At 38.4% G+C, this 13,608-nt stretch overlaps 1 protein-coding gene across 1 annotated transcript in view; it reads right to left on the bottom strand.

Moving 5' to 3' along the window:
• The window catches only part of LOC103195151 (WASH complex subunit 2A-like), an 86,483-nt gene that overhangs the window by 12,330 nt on the left and 60,545 nt on the right, over nt 1-13,608 (bottom strand). The window contains exons 21-22 of the mRNA XM_007938624.1: nt 10,426-10,578; nt 6,285-6,467 (exon numbers count right to left, since the gene is read on the bottom strand). Coding sequence (XP_007936815.1) covers nt 6,285-6,467; nt 10,426-10,578 — 336 coding nt within the window. The remainder of the gene's footprint in view (nt 1-6,284; nt 6,468-10,425; nt 10,579-13,608) is intronic.

The raw sequence follows: 13,608 nt of genomic DNA, 5'->3' as shown, positions 1-13,608 counted from the left end.
TTGGAGATGTTGGTTTAAAGTGTTGATTTTGGCTCACTCTTATTTTTTGATGTGTGCACTTATTGATATAATTTGGCCTCTAATCACTACTTTTGCTGTGTCCCAAAGATTTTGGTATGTTGTGTTATCATTCTCATTTGATTCAAGGAATTTTTGAATTTCAATTTTTATTTCTTCTCTTACCCAGTCTTTCTCAAGGATGGTGCTGTTCAGTTTCCATATGTTTACTCTTTTTTCTGTTGATCTTCCTATTGTTGGGAGATCTGGTAGCATAGTGCCTAAGGCACTTGACTGCTAACCAGAAGGTTGGCAGTTCCTACTGTTGATTTCTAGTTTGACAGCATTATTATCTGAGAAGATGCTTTGCAGTATTTCAATGCTTTTAAATTTATGAAGGCTTGCTTTGTGGCCTAACCTATGGTCTCTCATGGAAAATGTTCTATGAGCACTGGAAAAGAATGTATATTGTGCTGCTGTTGGGTGAAGTGCTTGGTAGATGTCTATAAAGCCAAGTTGGTGGATTGTAATGTTTAGCTCTTCATCTTTGTTGAGTTTCTTTCCAGTTGTTCTATCTTTCAATGAAAGTGGTGTGTTAAAGTCTCCCACTATAACTGTGGAGTCATCTATTTGGCTTTTCAACTCTTTTAAAGTCTGATTTATGTATTTTGAGGCTCTTTCATTGGGTCCATAGGTATTTATTATGGTTATATCTTCATGTTCAATTGCTCCTTTAATCATTATATAATGTGCTTCCTTGTCTCGTATGGTAGTTTTTGTCTAGTCAATTTGATAAGAAATTAATATTTCCACTCTTGCTCTCTTACAGTTGCCATTTGCTTGATATATTTTTCTTCCAACCTCTGATTTTTAGTCTATTTTTGTCTTTATCTCTAAGGTGTATCTCTTGTAGACAGCATATTGATGGATTTGTTTTTCTTATCCAGTCTGCAACTCTCTGTCTCTTAAGTGGTGCATTTAATTCATTAACATTCAGGGCAATTACTGATAAGTATGAATGGGTTTCTGTCATTTTGTTATGTGTTTTTTCACGGTGTCCCTGGTTTCTTTATTCCATATTATTTTCTGTGCTGAGCTCATTATGTTTATGAATCATGTTATCATTTCCTTTGTTGTTGCTGTTTTAGTATCTGCTGAATATTTGTGCTTGTCCTCTTTTTCACTGTGATATGAAGGTTTATCATTTTTCTTTGAGGTTATCCTATGATTTATAATTTTCTCCCCAAGTTTAGAACAGTCCATTCTATCTTGCAACTCTCTTAACTTCCTCACCATTGAGACGTTCTATAACTACACAGTCTTTTCCCTCTTCTTGTTTGTAGTTGTCCTCACTTGCCAATTGATGTCTCTGGTTCTCTGTTTATAGTCTTGTAAGCTTATTTTACTTTGGATATGTCCATAGCTATGGTTTCTGCGTTGTGTCATCTTGTGTATCAATGGTCTGTTGTTATTTGCCATTTTTGGTTCTCTGTTCAAAGGACTCCAACTTTAGCATCTCTTGCAAGGTTGGTCTTGTTTTAACGAATTCCCTTAGTTTCTGCTTATCTGGAAATCTCCTAATTTCACCATCATATTTGAGGGACAATTTTGCCGGGTCTCTGGTAGCATAGTGCCTAAGGCACTTGACTGCTAACCAGAAGGCTGGCGGTTCAAACCCACCAGCCACTCCTCGGAAGAAGGTTGGGCAATCCTACTTCCATAGTGATACTGCCTCGGAAACCCAAGGAGGGGACGCTATGAGTCGGGGTCGACTCAACGGCACATAACAACAACAACATACAATTCTTGGTTGAAAATTTTTCTCTTTCAGGGTTTTATATATACTATACCATTGTCTTCTCGCTTGCATGGTTTCTGCTGAGAAATCAGAGCTTACTCTTACTGGCTGTTCTTTGTAAGTAACTTAGTTTTTCCCTGCTGCTTTCAGGATTCTGTCTTTGTCTTTGGTTTTGGTGAGTTTGATGATGATATGTCTTGGTAATTTTCTTTTGGGGTCTATCCTGTTTGGGGTTCGTTGGACTTCCTGAATGGATATAGTCTCATCTTTCATCATATCAGGGAAGTTCTCCTCCAACAGATCTTGGACAATTTTATCAGTGGTTTTATTTTTCTCTTCCTGTTCTGGAATTCCAGTGACACATAGGTTATTCCTTTTGATGGTATCCCACATGAACCTTAAGCTTTCTTCATTTTTTTTATTATTTTTATTTTTCTGATTGATCCCTTTCCAAAGACGTATTCAGGTATTTGTCTTTAATCTCATTAATTCCGTCTTCCATTAAATCAATTCTGCTCCTTTGTCCTTGCAATGTGTTATCTATTTCTGACAATTTAGTATTAATATTCTGGATTTCTATCTGTAGATTTCAAATCATTTCTAATTTTTCATTTATTTTGTCATTTTTTTCTTGTATTTTCTTCCAAAATTCTTCTAGGGTTTTTTCTGTGTTTTCTTTGGTGTGTTTCTCAATCCTTTGAAGATACCTAAGTGTCATTCTTTTGAATTCTTTATCAGAGAGTTCCAATGCTGCTTCTTCCTCAGGGATGTGTTCTGGGTCTGTATCCTGTGCCCTTGTTTCTACCACTTTATCTTGCTTCTTTGTGTGGACAGTGATGGTCTGTTGTCTCCAAGACATTGTGCCATTGTTGTATTTAGATCTGTGTTAACTGTTTGTGAAGAGCAGCCAAGGGTGATTTAGGCTCTTGGTGGTGGTTTTTTATCGTTGGCCCATTGATGGAGGAGGTGGTCACTCTCAGTCAGTAAGTGAAGTTGCAGGAGGTGTGAGTGTAGTTGTGTCTTATGGGGAATGTTGCTGTCTCCCACTTAATTAGAGAAAAATTACAACTGAATAACCATCAAAAAACTAAAAGCACATGAACAAAAAATACACCATGTAATCACACAGGAACTGTAACCAAAGAAAGGAAAAATGGAAAAAAAAAAGAAGAAGAAGAAATATCTGGGGATCAGGCAATAAGAAAAGAAAGGTAGAGAAGGAGAATAATGAAGAAAACAATGGGAAAAATGCAAAAAGAAAAACAAGGAACAGGGTTAAACACAGAAGAAAAAGAAAAAAGGAAAAAGATATATATTTGTAACCATGAACAGGGAAAAGAAAAAAAGCTGAAACCTAGGACCTGAGAGTAGAAGAATATAAAACAGACAAAAACAAGCAAACTAAAAACCAGAGAAAAGAAAAAGAAAAAAATTGGGGGAGGGTAGGGCAGGGCACCCAGGCTCTGCCTGAGCACACAGACTGGGATGGAGGTCCTGCGGGCCCAGAAGGTGGGTGGGAGTGGGGGATGGCCGCACCTCTGTTCACCAAGCGGTGTGGAGTATAAGAGTAACAAAAGGAATGTTGCATCTTTTCAGTCATCCAGGTCCAGAGTGTCCTCAGGGTTACTGGCAAGCAGATCCTGTTCTTAAGTCCCTGGAATCTCAGAGAGCACTGTCTCTCTAAATATCCAAAATGGTGGCGCCCTCCGGACAGGCCAAAGTCCACAGCTCAGCCTGCCTTACTCTTTGCTAGTGCTTCGTGTTTTATTCCCCAGCCACCAGAGCAGTCCTCCATGCAGTCCCTGGCTAGCAGGGCTGAGTTTTAGGTTAATTCTTAGGTCCTACCACCACTCGGCACTCTCCAAGCTGTCTGTGCCGTGCTGTCAGGCTTGCTCAGGATCGCTGCCAGACCACAGCTCCATATGTCTCCTTTTTTGGTATTTTCATGCAAATTCTACTGCTAGTTGGGGTTTACTCCACTTCTATATCCTTCCATTCAAAGCTCAGGGGTTCAGGATTATCTTCTGTGTCTGTGTTAACTGGTTTCCCTTTTCTTTGTTGAAGTGGATCTGTGCAGTCTTTCTCCCTATTCCGCCATTTTACCCTCAATTAGCATATTTCAAGGTTCACTCATGTTGCAGCGTGTATCACCACTTTATTTGGCTGCACTCTCACCAAAATTTGTTTAATTTTTTTTTAATCACATTCAGCTGCTAAACAAAAGGTCAGGAGTTCAAACCCACCAACCATTCTGTGGGAGAAAGATGAGGCAGTTTCCTTCTTTAAAGATGTACAGCTGTGGAAAGCCTATGGGGCAGTTCTACTTTATCCTAAAGGGTTGCTATGAGTCAGAAACAACTCAGTGGCAGTGAGTATCCAGATGGGTGTTAAGTGGCTTCTAAAGACACTTTTGATGTACATTTCCCTAATGATTAATGGTGTTGAGCATCTTTTCATGTGTTTACTGGCCATTGGTAGATCTTCTTTGGAGACATTTTTATTAAGATTCTTTGAATGTTTTTAATAGGCATATTTGTCTTTTTATTTTTGAGCTGCTGTTGTTGTTGTTGTTATGTGCCGTGGAGTCGGACCCAACTCATAGCTACTTCACCTTGGGTTTCCGAAGTAGTATCACTACGGAAGTAGATTGCCCAACCTTCCTTCCAAGGAGTGGCTGGTGGGTTTGAACCGCTAGCCTTCTGGTTAGCAGTCAAGTGTCTTAGGCACTGTGCTACCAGAGCTCCTTTTTGAGCTGCAGGCTTTTTATTTTAAATATATTCTGGAGCTAAATTGCTTATCAAATTTATGATTTGTAAATATTTTCACCCATTGGTCCACTGTCTTTTCACTTTCACTGCAGTGTCATTTGAAGTTTTTAATTTTGATGGATTTCAATTTGGGTACTTACTCTTTTGTCTCTTGTGCTTTCAGTGTCCGACCTAAGGCAACTTTGCCTAATCCAAGGTCTAGAAAATGTACGCATATATTTTTTCTCTAAAAGTTGTAAAACTTTAGCCTTATGTTTAGGTCTATGGTCTACTGTGAGTTTATTTTTGTGTATGGTGTGAAGTAGATGTTTAAGTTCATTCTTTTGCACATGGAAACCCAAATGTCTCAGCACTATTTGTTGAAAACACTATTCTATCCCCATTGACTTGTCTTGGCACCAAAACTAATGAACTAGGAATTAAGGGTTTATTTCTAGACTCTGCATTCTATTTCACTGATTTATCTATCTATCCTTATCATTTTCAGATTGTTCATTGCTACTGTATAAAAAGAGAATTCCACAATGGATCATGTAGTACCATGCTACCCTGCTAAACTCATTTATTCATGTTCTAAATGATTTTTTTAGTTGATTCCTAGGATTTTCTATATACAAGATCATGTCATCTGCAAAATAAGAGTTTTACATCTCCTTTTCCAAGATGGATTCCATTTATTTCTTTTTCTTGACTAACTGCCTTGCCTAAAAGTGGTGAGACATCTTTGTCTTGTTCTTTATCTTCGGGAATAGTAATATCTAGTCTTTAACCATAGCATATGATGTTGGCTGAAGGTTTCTATAGATGCCCTTTATCAGGTTTTATGCCTAGTATGTTAAGTCTTTTGACCACAAAGGGTACTGGACTTTGCCAAATGCTTTTCTGCGTCTACCACAATGATCATCACATAGGTATAGGTCTTTATATTCTATTGATATGGTATTGTAACAACTGATTTTCAGATATTAAACCAACCTTGCAGTCTTGGGATAAATCTCATTTGTACTGGTGTATAATCCTTCTAATACTTTGTTGAATTCTGTTTGCTAGTATTTTGTTGAAGACTTCTGCATCTTTATTCATAAAAGTTATTTGTCTGTAGTTTTGATATTAGGGTAATACTGGCTTCACAGACTATCACTTATTTTTACATATAAATTTTTATTCCAATACAATAATATGCTTTCATTTTCATATGTTCTATGGATGCTTTTGTGCTAACAATGGTTAACCTTTTCTGGACAAAAAAGTTGCTGACATCTGATGAAAACAAAAAGTTCATTTACAACATCTATTTCTAAAACTGAACACCAGAAATAGATCTGGCTTCACTTGTTGCGGTGTAGTAAATTACTTAGTGTGACTTTTCTACCCATAAGTCTTTGTAAACTCCAATTCTCACCTTGGAGTTTACAAAGACTTATAGGTAGAAAAGCCACACTAAGTAATTTACTACACCGCACTTTCTTTCTTTTTGCTCATACTCCGTAACTGAGCAAGGAGCAAAGGTTTTGTAGGAGGCACAAAACCCAAGAGAAGCAGGTTTAATTCTAATCCTCTTTATAGTAATATTACTTGAGAAAAGGGACACTGAATTATATTTAGCCTCCAAACATCTATCTGACTAAAGAATACAATCTGTATCCAAGGGTAAGATTTCTTCAGCAAATGACATGACGGAACTGACATCATAAAGTAAGATTTATTTGCTTTTTGCTCACCTTTTCTACTTCTTTCTCTGGTGCTTGGGTGCTGCTTTGATCTTCAGTTTTATCGTCCTCATCATCAAACAAGCTAAGAACAGTTTTGGTTCTACCCTTGGCTCCTTTCTCTGATGGAGATGATGATGAAAATAAATCAGAATGTTTGACTGGTGCCTGAACAGATATAGTCAAAGGTCCTTCCTAAAAATGGCAATAAAGAAAAGATAAATAAGACCTAGAAATACAAGTCCTATCACAGGGCCTCCCAAGCTCCTCAGTACTTTAGTCAACTGCCACATCTGTATAACAGCTTATCATACCTACTCCCAGGTCACAAAACCTGAGGTCAATTCTTGCTCAGCTGCTCCAATAAAGAGACTCACACAGACCCCTCCCTGGGTTTCTGAGGCAGTATCTCTACAGATGTAGATTGCCCAACCTTACTTCCGAGGAATGGCTGGTGGGTTTGAACTGCCAGCCTTCTGGTTAGCAGTCAAATGCCTTAGGCACTATGCCACCAGAGATCCTTGTTTATCTCTATCTATCTATCTATATGCGTTTATAACATAACAATAGTGATATGCATCCCAATTTCAGAATGGTTAAATGGTGAAAAAATATGCTTCTTAAAAGAAGTATTTATAAAGTGTCTACTGTGTGTAAGGGAGCTGCGGTGGCAAAGTGTGTAAGGTATTTGACTGCTAACTAACCAGAAGGCTGGCGGTTCAAACCCACCAGCCATTCCCCAGAAGGAAGGTTGGGCAATCTACTTCCGTAGTGATACTGCCTCGAAACTCAAGGAGGGGTCACTATGAGTTGGATCCGACTCAACAACAGTGCGCTGCGTTTTTGTGTAGTGTGTGTAAGATAATATGCTAAGTGTTACAGATATAACAATGATTAAAACAGACCTGGTGCCAATCCTCAAGGAGCTCATAATCAGACAGGGGAACGGGTATCACAATAAGTAACTAGAGCCAAGTGTTGAATGGACTATGACTCAGCTAAGTCAGGTGCTCAGAATGTTTGGACAAAAAAAAAAAAAAAGGGTCTGTCTACATGGAGAGGTGCACAAGAGCTACAGAAAACAAAGGTAAACACTTTTATGTACATAATACTGCATTGTAAATAATAACAAACATTAACCTACAGGCAGATACATGGGTAGACAGGCCGAATGATCAGGTATGTCTAGGTAAAAAAAATATACCCATGACCATATATAAGTTTGGCAGACAATATTTCTACATACATGCTTGTGCTATACACAACGCAACACAACGCAATGCACTGCCATCGAGTCAAGGTTCAACTCATAGCAATCCCTTCTTGGATTTCTGAGGCGGCATTACTACAGAAATAGACTGCCCAACCTTCCTTCCCAGGAGTGGCTGGTGGGTTTGAACCGCCAGCCTTCTGGTTAGCAGTCATATGCCTTAGGCACTACACCAACAGAGCGCCTGTATGTGCTTTAAGAATGTCTATATGTATAATATTGCTAATGGGGCAAAGTTATAACTTCTTAGCCACAGCCAAACACCTTGAAGGAGTGAGTCACTGGGTCCATGGGTTCTGGCCTGGTTGCAGAACACATCAAGCTCAACTGGCGTAACATACTATACAAAAACATTGTTTTACATCCTACTTTGGTGAGTAGCCACTGGGGTCTTAAAAGTTTACAAGTGGACATCTAAGATGCAACAACTGACCTATCCTCATCCAGAGCAAAGAAGAATTAAGAAATTCAAAGATGCATGGAAACAATTAGTCCGAGGAACTAGTTAGTATACCACAGGAACCTCAGCCTACATGACTGAGACCAGAAGAACCAGATGGTGCTCAGCTACCACTGTCAACAACTAGGAGAAAAGATCAAAATAGGAGATCCTGGATAGAATAGCGGAAAAATGTGGAACAAAACTCAAAAATCACATAAAAGACCAGGTTTACTGGTTTGATAGAAGACTAGTGAAACCCCTGAGACCCTTCAGGCCTGGAAATGAACTTACTCCCATGGCTTCTAGCCAAACAACTGAAAGGTCTATGTTGTTGTCGTTGTGTGCCGTCAACTCGGCCTTGACTTACAGCGACCCCTCCTTGGGTTTCCGAGGCGGTATCACTACAGAAGTAGATTGCTCAACCTTCCTTCCGAGGAGTGGCTGGTGGGTTTGAACCGCCAGCCTTCTGGTTAGCAGTCAAGTGCCTTAGGCACTATGCTACTAGACCTCCTGGAAGGCCTATAAGGTGAACATTTACACCAAGTAGGTACAACTCCTTAGAATAATCAACCATGCAAGATTGGAAGGGCAGCCGTTGCACACAGAGATAGCTCAGAGGGCAGGAATGCATAGCAAAGAAGGACATAGGGTAAAGAGAGCTGTTATGTTATGAGGATTGCAATCCATGTCATGAAACAAAATGTGTATCAACTATTTAACGGAAAATGAATTTGCTCTGTAAACTTTCACCCAAATCACAATCTTTAAAAAAAAAAAATGTCAGTCTATACTACAACTATGGGGAAGAAAATGTCAAACAATGACCCAGGTATAAATAAAATGTTGCCTCAAGGAGATTCAGTAGGAAAAATAAAACCAGTGTTTGTTATATAGGCCCTATTAGAGAGATTAAACCTCAGTAGGTGGACACAAAGCAGCATACAGACTACAAGAAAACTTAGGAGGGAAAAAAGTGAACAGAGATGGAAGGCAATACTAGATACCATATTCCCACATACAGCAGGCAGTATCATCCATTGGTCTTCTGCGGGCAGCAAGATAGTCCAGAGAAGAAAGCTAATGTTTCAGAATAATAAATTTCACTTATTCTGTATTTCACAGTATGGTGAAATGTGTTCCTTTATGTGCTTTTTTTCCTTGGTTCTTTGGAAAAACAACTTGAGAGATTTTTTTTTCTCTAAGTCCTGAGGATTACCTTTGTCCTAGTTTTCTACCCTAGGTCTGTTGCATTTTCTAGATAAGGTGTAAACAACTTGATTTGATACTTTTTGTCTGGTCCTGGGCTGCTGCCTGCCCTGTAATCAGTATACACCTTATAGGAATTGGCCAATATACTATGCAAATGAAGTGACTATGGATTAAAGAAATGAAATGTTTACGGCCTACCAAGGGATCCCCACTAGGAGAGGCCATGCCTCAAAACTGACCAGGATTTTGTATATATAACCAGCCACTCCCACATACATCTTAGACACAGAAAGGAGGAAGAAGCAGAACAAAGAAAGAGGAAACAGAAAGAGGCAAGGAATCTCCTAAACAGCTGTAACAAGACTATTAGAGGCCTGGAAGAGGAGTCTGTCCTGAGGAGGTTAATAGGAACCTGTCCTGAGGGGGCTGAAAGGAGGCTTGACAGGCTGAGAGCGTTGCCCTGCACTAAAGAAGGGAGACTCTGCTTACGTGCTTCCTGATCCTGATCCTGAGTTACAAATTCCTTAATAAACCATTTAACTATTAAGTATGATCTGTGAGTTCTATGTGGCCAATGCAATGGATTATTAAATCCAGAAGAGAAGTAGAGAGTTCTTGGAGGGATGACTGGGGTCAGAATTGGTAAAAAGATTGGAGAGTTTTTCTGACCTCCATCTCATAGAGATGAACCTTGGGCTGATCTTGATTTGCATTATCTCCCCTGAAGACAGACAGGTTATGATGCTGATATTACTTTTTTTAAAAAATACAGTAAATATAAAAGAATGGTCAGTTAAAATTCCCTTAAAACTGACCATTTTAATTCAAGTATAGGTAGGAATTCGAAGAGAACCAAGAGTACAGAAAAAAAGAACAAGTTAGATATGGTAAATGTATAGAAAGACAGCCAAAATAAAAACTAAGATGTGGAAAAAAAAGATAAAATGTACATCCATACAACGTGACAACAATATTAAAAGGAAAATGCACATCACTGTGTGTGCTCATATGCCTCCAAGACTGACTAAAAAACAAGAGCAGATGTTAAAAGTTTGCCTGAACAGTGGGACCATAAATTTTCTTCTTCACACTTTTCAGTGTTGTCAAAGTTTTCTAGAAACAATCCTTATATATTCTATAGTGGAAAAATTTAAAGTTTTTTTGTTTGCTTGTTTTAAAATAAGACACAAGAGACACACATATTAGAATCTATAGGATTGAAAAAAGTCTACCTTTCCTGACTGAGTTGCATTAGCTCTCCCAACATCCAATGATCCTACGGCAATGCAGACATTCTTATCCACAGACTTCACTCTAAATGGTGCCTCCCTCTCTTCTTCATCACTGAACAGCAAAGGTGGTGCTTGAGCAACTGTATCTTTTTCCTATCAAAAGAAGAAAAGTAAATGACATCCTGGAAAAAAAAATGTACCTGAATGGAATAGCAATGTACACACTAAGTTAAAACCATCAAAACCAAAGTCCTCCTTAGGATGCTGGCTAATGTGGTGAGAGGCTGACAACACGATAGTGAAGCTGGTATGAAAAAGAGGAACAATAAATATTACAACCACATACACACAATGGAATACTATGCAATGCTAAAGAATAATGCAGAATCTGCAAAACACCACATAACGTGGATGAACTTGGAGGACATTATGCTGAGTGAAATAAGTCAGTCACAAAAGGACAAATATTGTATAAGCCCGTTACTGTAAAACTTAAGGAAAGATTTATCTATTGGAGGAAATTTTCTTTGTTGGTTACCAGGGGTGGGAGGGGAGGGGAGGGAACGCTGTTAGATAGATAGTGATAAATATTGATTTGGGTGAAGAGAAGGGCAATGTACCAAATGGGAGTGACCAATATGGCACCACTGAGGATGAGAAAGACATAGAGAGGTACATGGGAAGTACAGACAACAAATATGAACCCTTTTGCATATACAGTACTGAGTTGTCAGTGAAGGCAAACAGGGGTATATGGATGGATAGATAGGTGGACAATTAAATGATTAGGTATGTCTATGAAACGGGGAGTGTGTCCAAGAACATATATAGGGTTGGAAGACAATGGTCCTATAAGTTTATGTGAGTGATCAGAATTCCCAGGTGTATAGTAGAGCTGACAAGGGGCAAGGTTGTGGTCACTGTTTGGTCACAGCCAGCTACCCAGAGCGACCGAGTAGTTGATCCTGCGGGCTTGGGACCATAGTCGCAGGGGACATCAAGCTCAATTGGCATAACATACTATACAAAACATTGTTCCACCTCCTACTTTGGCAAGTAGCGACTGGGATCTTAAAAGCTTGCAAGCTGCCATCTAGATGCAACAATGGGTGTCTCCTCGTCAAGAAGAAAGAAGAAAACCAAATGAATGGAAACAATCAGTCCTAGTGACTGGTACACCATCTGATCTGCAACCTATACAACTATGAGACCAGAAGAACTAGATGGTGCCTGGCTACCACTGTCATCCACTTGGAAGGGATGAACGAGATCCTGCATAGAGAGGGAGAACAATGTGGAACAAAACTCAAAATCATTTGGAGGCAAAAAAAAAAAAAAGAAGGTGGGGACCAGGTTTGCTGGTCCAACAGAGCCTGGTGAAACCACTGAGACTATGGCCCCTAGCCGCCCTTCCGGTCTGGAATTGAACCCACACCTGTGGTTTCCAGCCAAACAAAGTACAGGCAAGTAAGTTAAACATTTACCTCAAGTAGACACACACACCCTGGAGAGAACAATCATGGGAGAAGGAAGGGCTGCTTATGCACAGGGAGAGAGCTCAGGGCGCAGAAGAGTATGGAGTGATGGACACTGGGAAGAGGTAACTATGGGGAGGAAGTGGGAGGGGAGCTGTTGTATTGTAAATTTTGGTCAATGACATGAGACAAAGTATATGTGAACTGCTGTATGAAAAGTGAATTTACTCTGTAAATCTTCACCCAAATCAAAATAAAATTAAAAGAAAAAAAAAATTAGGAAACTGATAGAAGCAGAAACTGATGAAATAGTCTACTATGTTTTGTTTTATGTCTATCTCTGTAATAAATTTTTTTAAAAATAGGAAACTTCACCTACATGGGGCCAAATGGTCAATTATTTTAAGAAATGCTACCAATTACCAACATTTTTTATTACCGATATTTACTCTTTGCTTATAATAAAAATTAGGCTATGCAAATCTTTAGCTTCTAACATCTCATAGTAATCATAAGTATGGATTGTACTTGGTTTTTTTTTTGTTTTTTGCTTATACAGAAATTGTAAATTATCAAATTTATTCTGTGATATAGAAACAGAAATTAATACATGCTGGTAGATGGATAATCTCATCTATTTTTTATTATTCCAACAGAAATGTTTAGTTTCCCCCCAGAAATATGAAGTATTGTGACATCTATTTATTTATTTTATTAATACAAACTGAATGTTTGAATTCCTTTGGTTTATGAGAACTCAAAATTTCTATTTACATGTTTTTGGAATAATAATTAAGTATGTCCAATTTAAAAAATAAATAAATAAAACCACCTTGCACCTGCAGAAACGGCATGTCACCATTTCTGCCATCATCTTCTGCACGTCTCATCATCTCTGTCAAGCCTACTGGCACTGTCCTAGCTTAAGCCCTTTCTCTATAACACACTCATCACTTCCTCCCCTCACAATTGTACTTCATCAGACTTAGCTGGAGTTGTCTTGGTAAAATAAATATCCACCAGATTACTTTATCCCATTCTCAAACCTATACTGTGTGTATTAAGCAAATACTAAACATGACAATCAATAGACACTCACCACATGCTATCCACTATCACTTTTTGCTATTGCTTATACCAACTGTGTAGTTTCACACTTCCAAGCTTGCTCCCTTCATTTTCTTGTGGGAACAAATCTTTCCCACCTTTCAAAGTCCAGCCCACATGTTACCCATGAAGGTTTTCCTGCTCTTTTCAGTATTAATCAGCTGCTTCACTAATAAGCATTTGTGTTTCACTAGTCTCTCATTTTTCCCTCTTGTTAAATTAACAGCTATCATAGATCTATTTTATCCATTTGTTTGAATGGATCATATTATATATTTCTATGTCTAGTCACAGTCTTTAATAGGTGTTCAATACAACTCCCCTTAAAACTGATCATTTTAACTCAAGTATAGGTAGGGATAACTCTATCATACTAACTGGAATAGATGATATGAGGGAGTAAGCTTTAAAACAATGTCTAAATCAAGTTGGAAAGGCAGATTTAGGCAATCTTTAGGAAATACCGTTATAGTAAAGAAAAAAGTTATTAATGAAGTTAAGAATAGGGTAAGGGAAAATACAGGTTATTATTAGGAAGACGTCCTTAAAATACAAAATCATTTGTACTCAATATATAAAGATGACTAGAAGCTCACAAATG

This window comes from Orycteropus afer, unplaced genomic scaffold, assembly GCF_000298275.1.
Source record: "Orycteropus afer afer isolate SDZICR_OR568_19922 unplaced genomic scaffold, OryAfe1.0 scaffold00052, whole genome shotgun sequence".
NCBI classification, from domain to species: domain Eukaryota; kingdom Metazoa; phylum Chordata; class Mammalia; order Tubulidentata; family Orycteropodidae; genus Orycteropus; species Orycteropus afer.
This window is presented reverse-complemented; position numbering and strand designations above follow the sequence as displayed.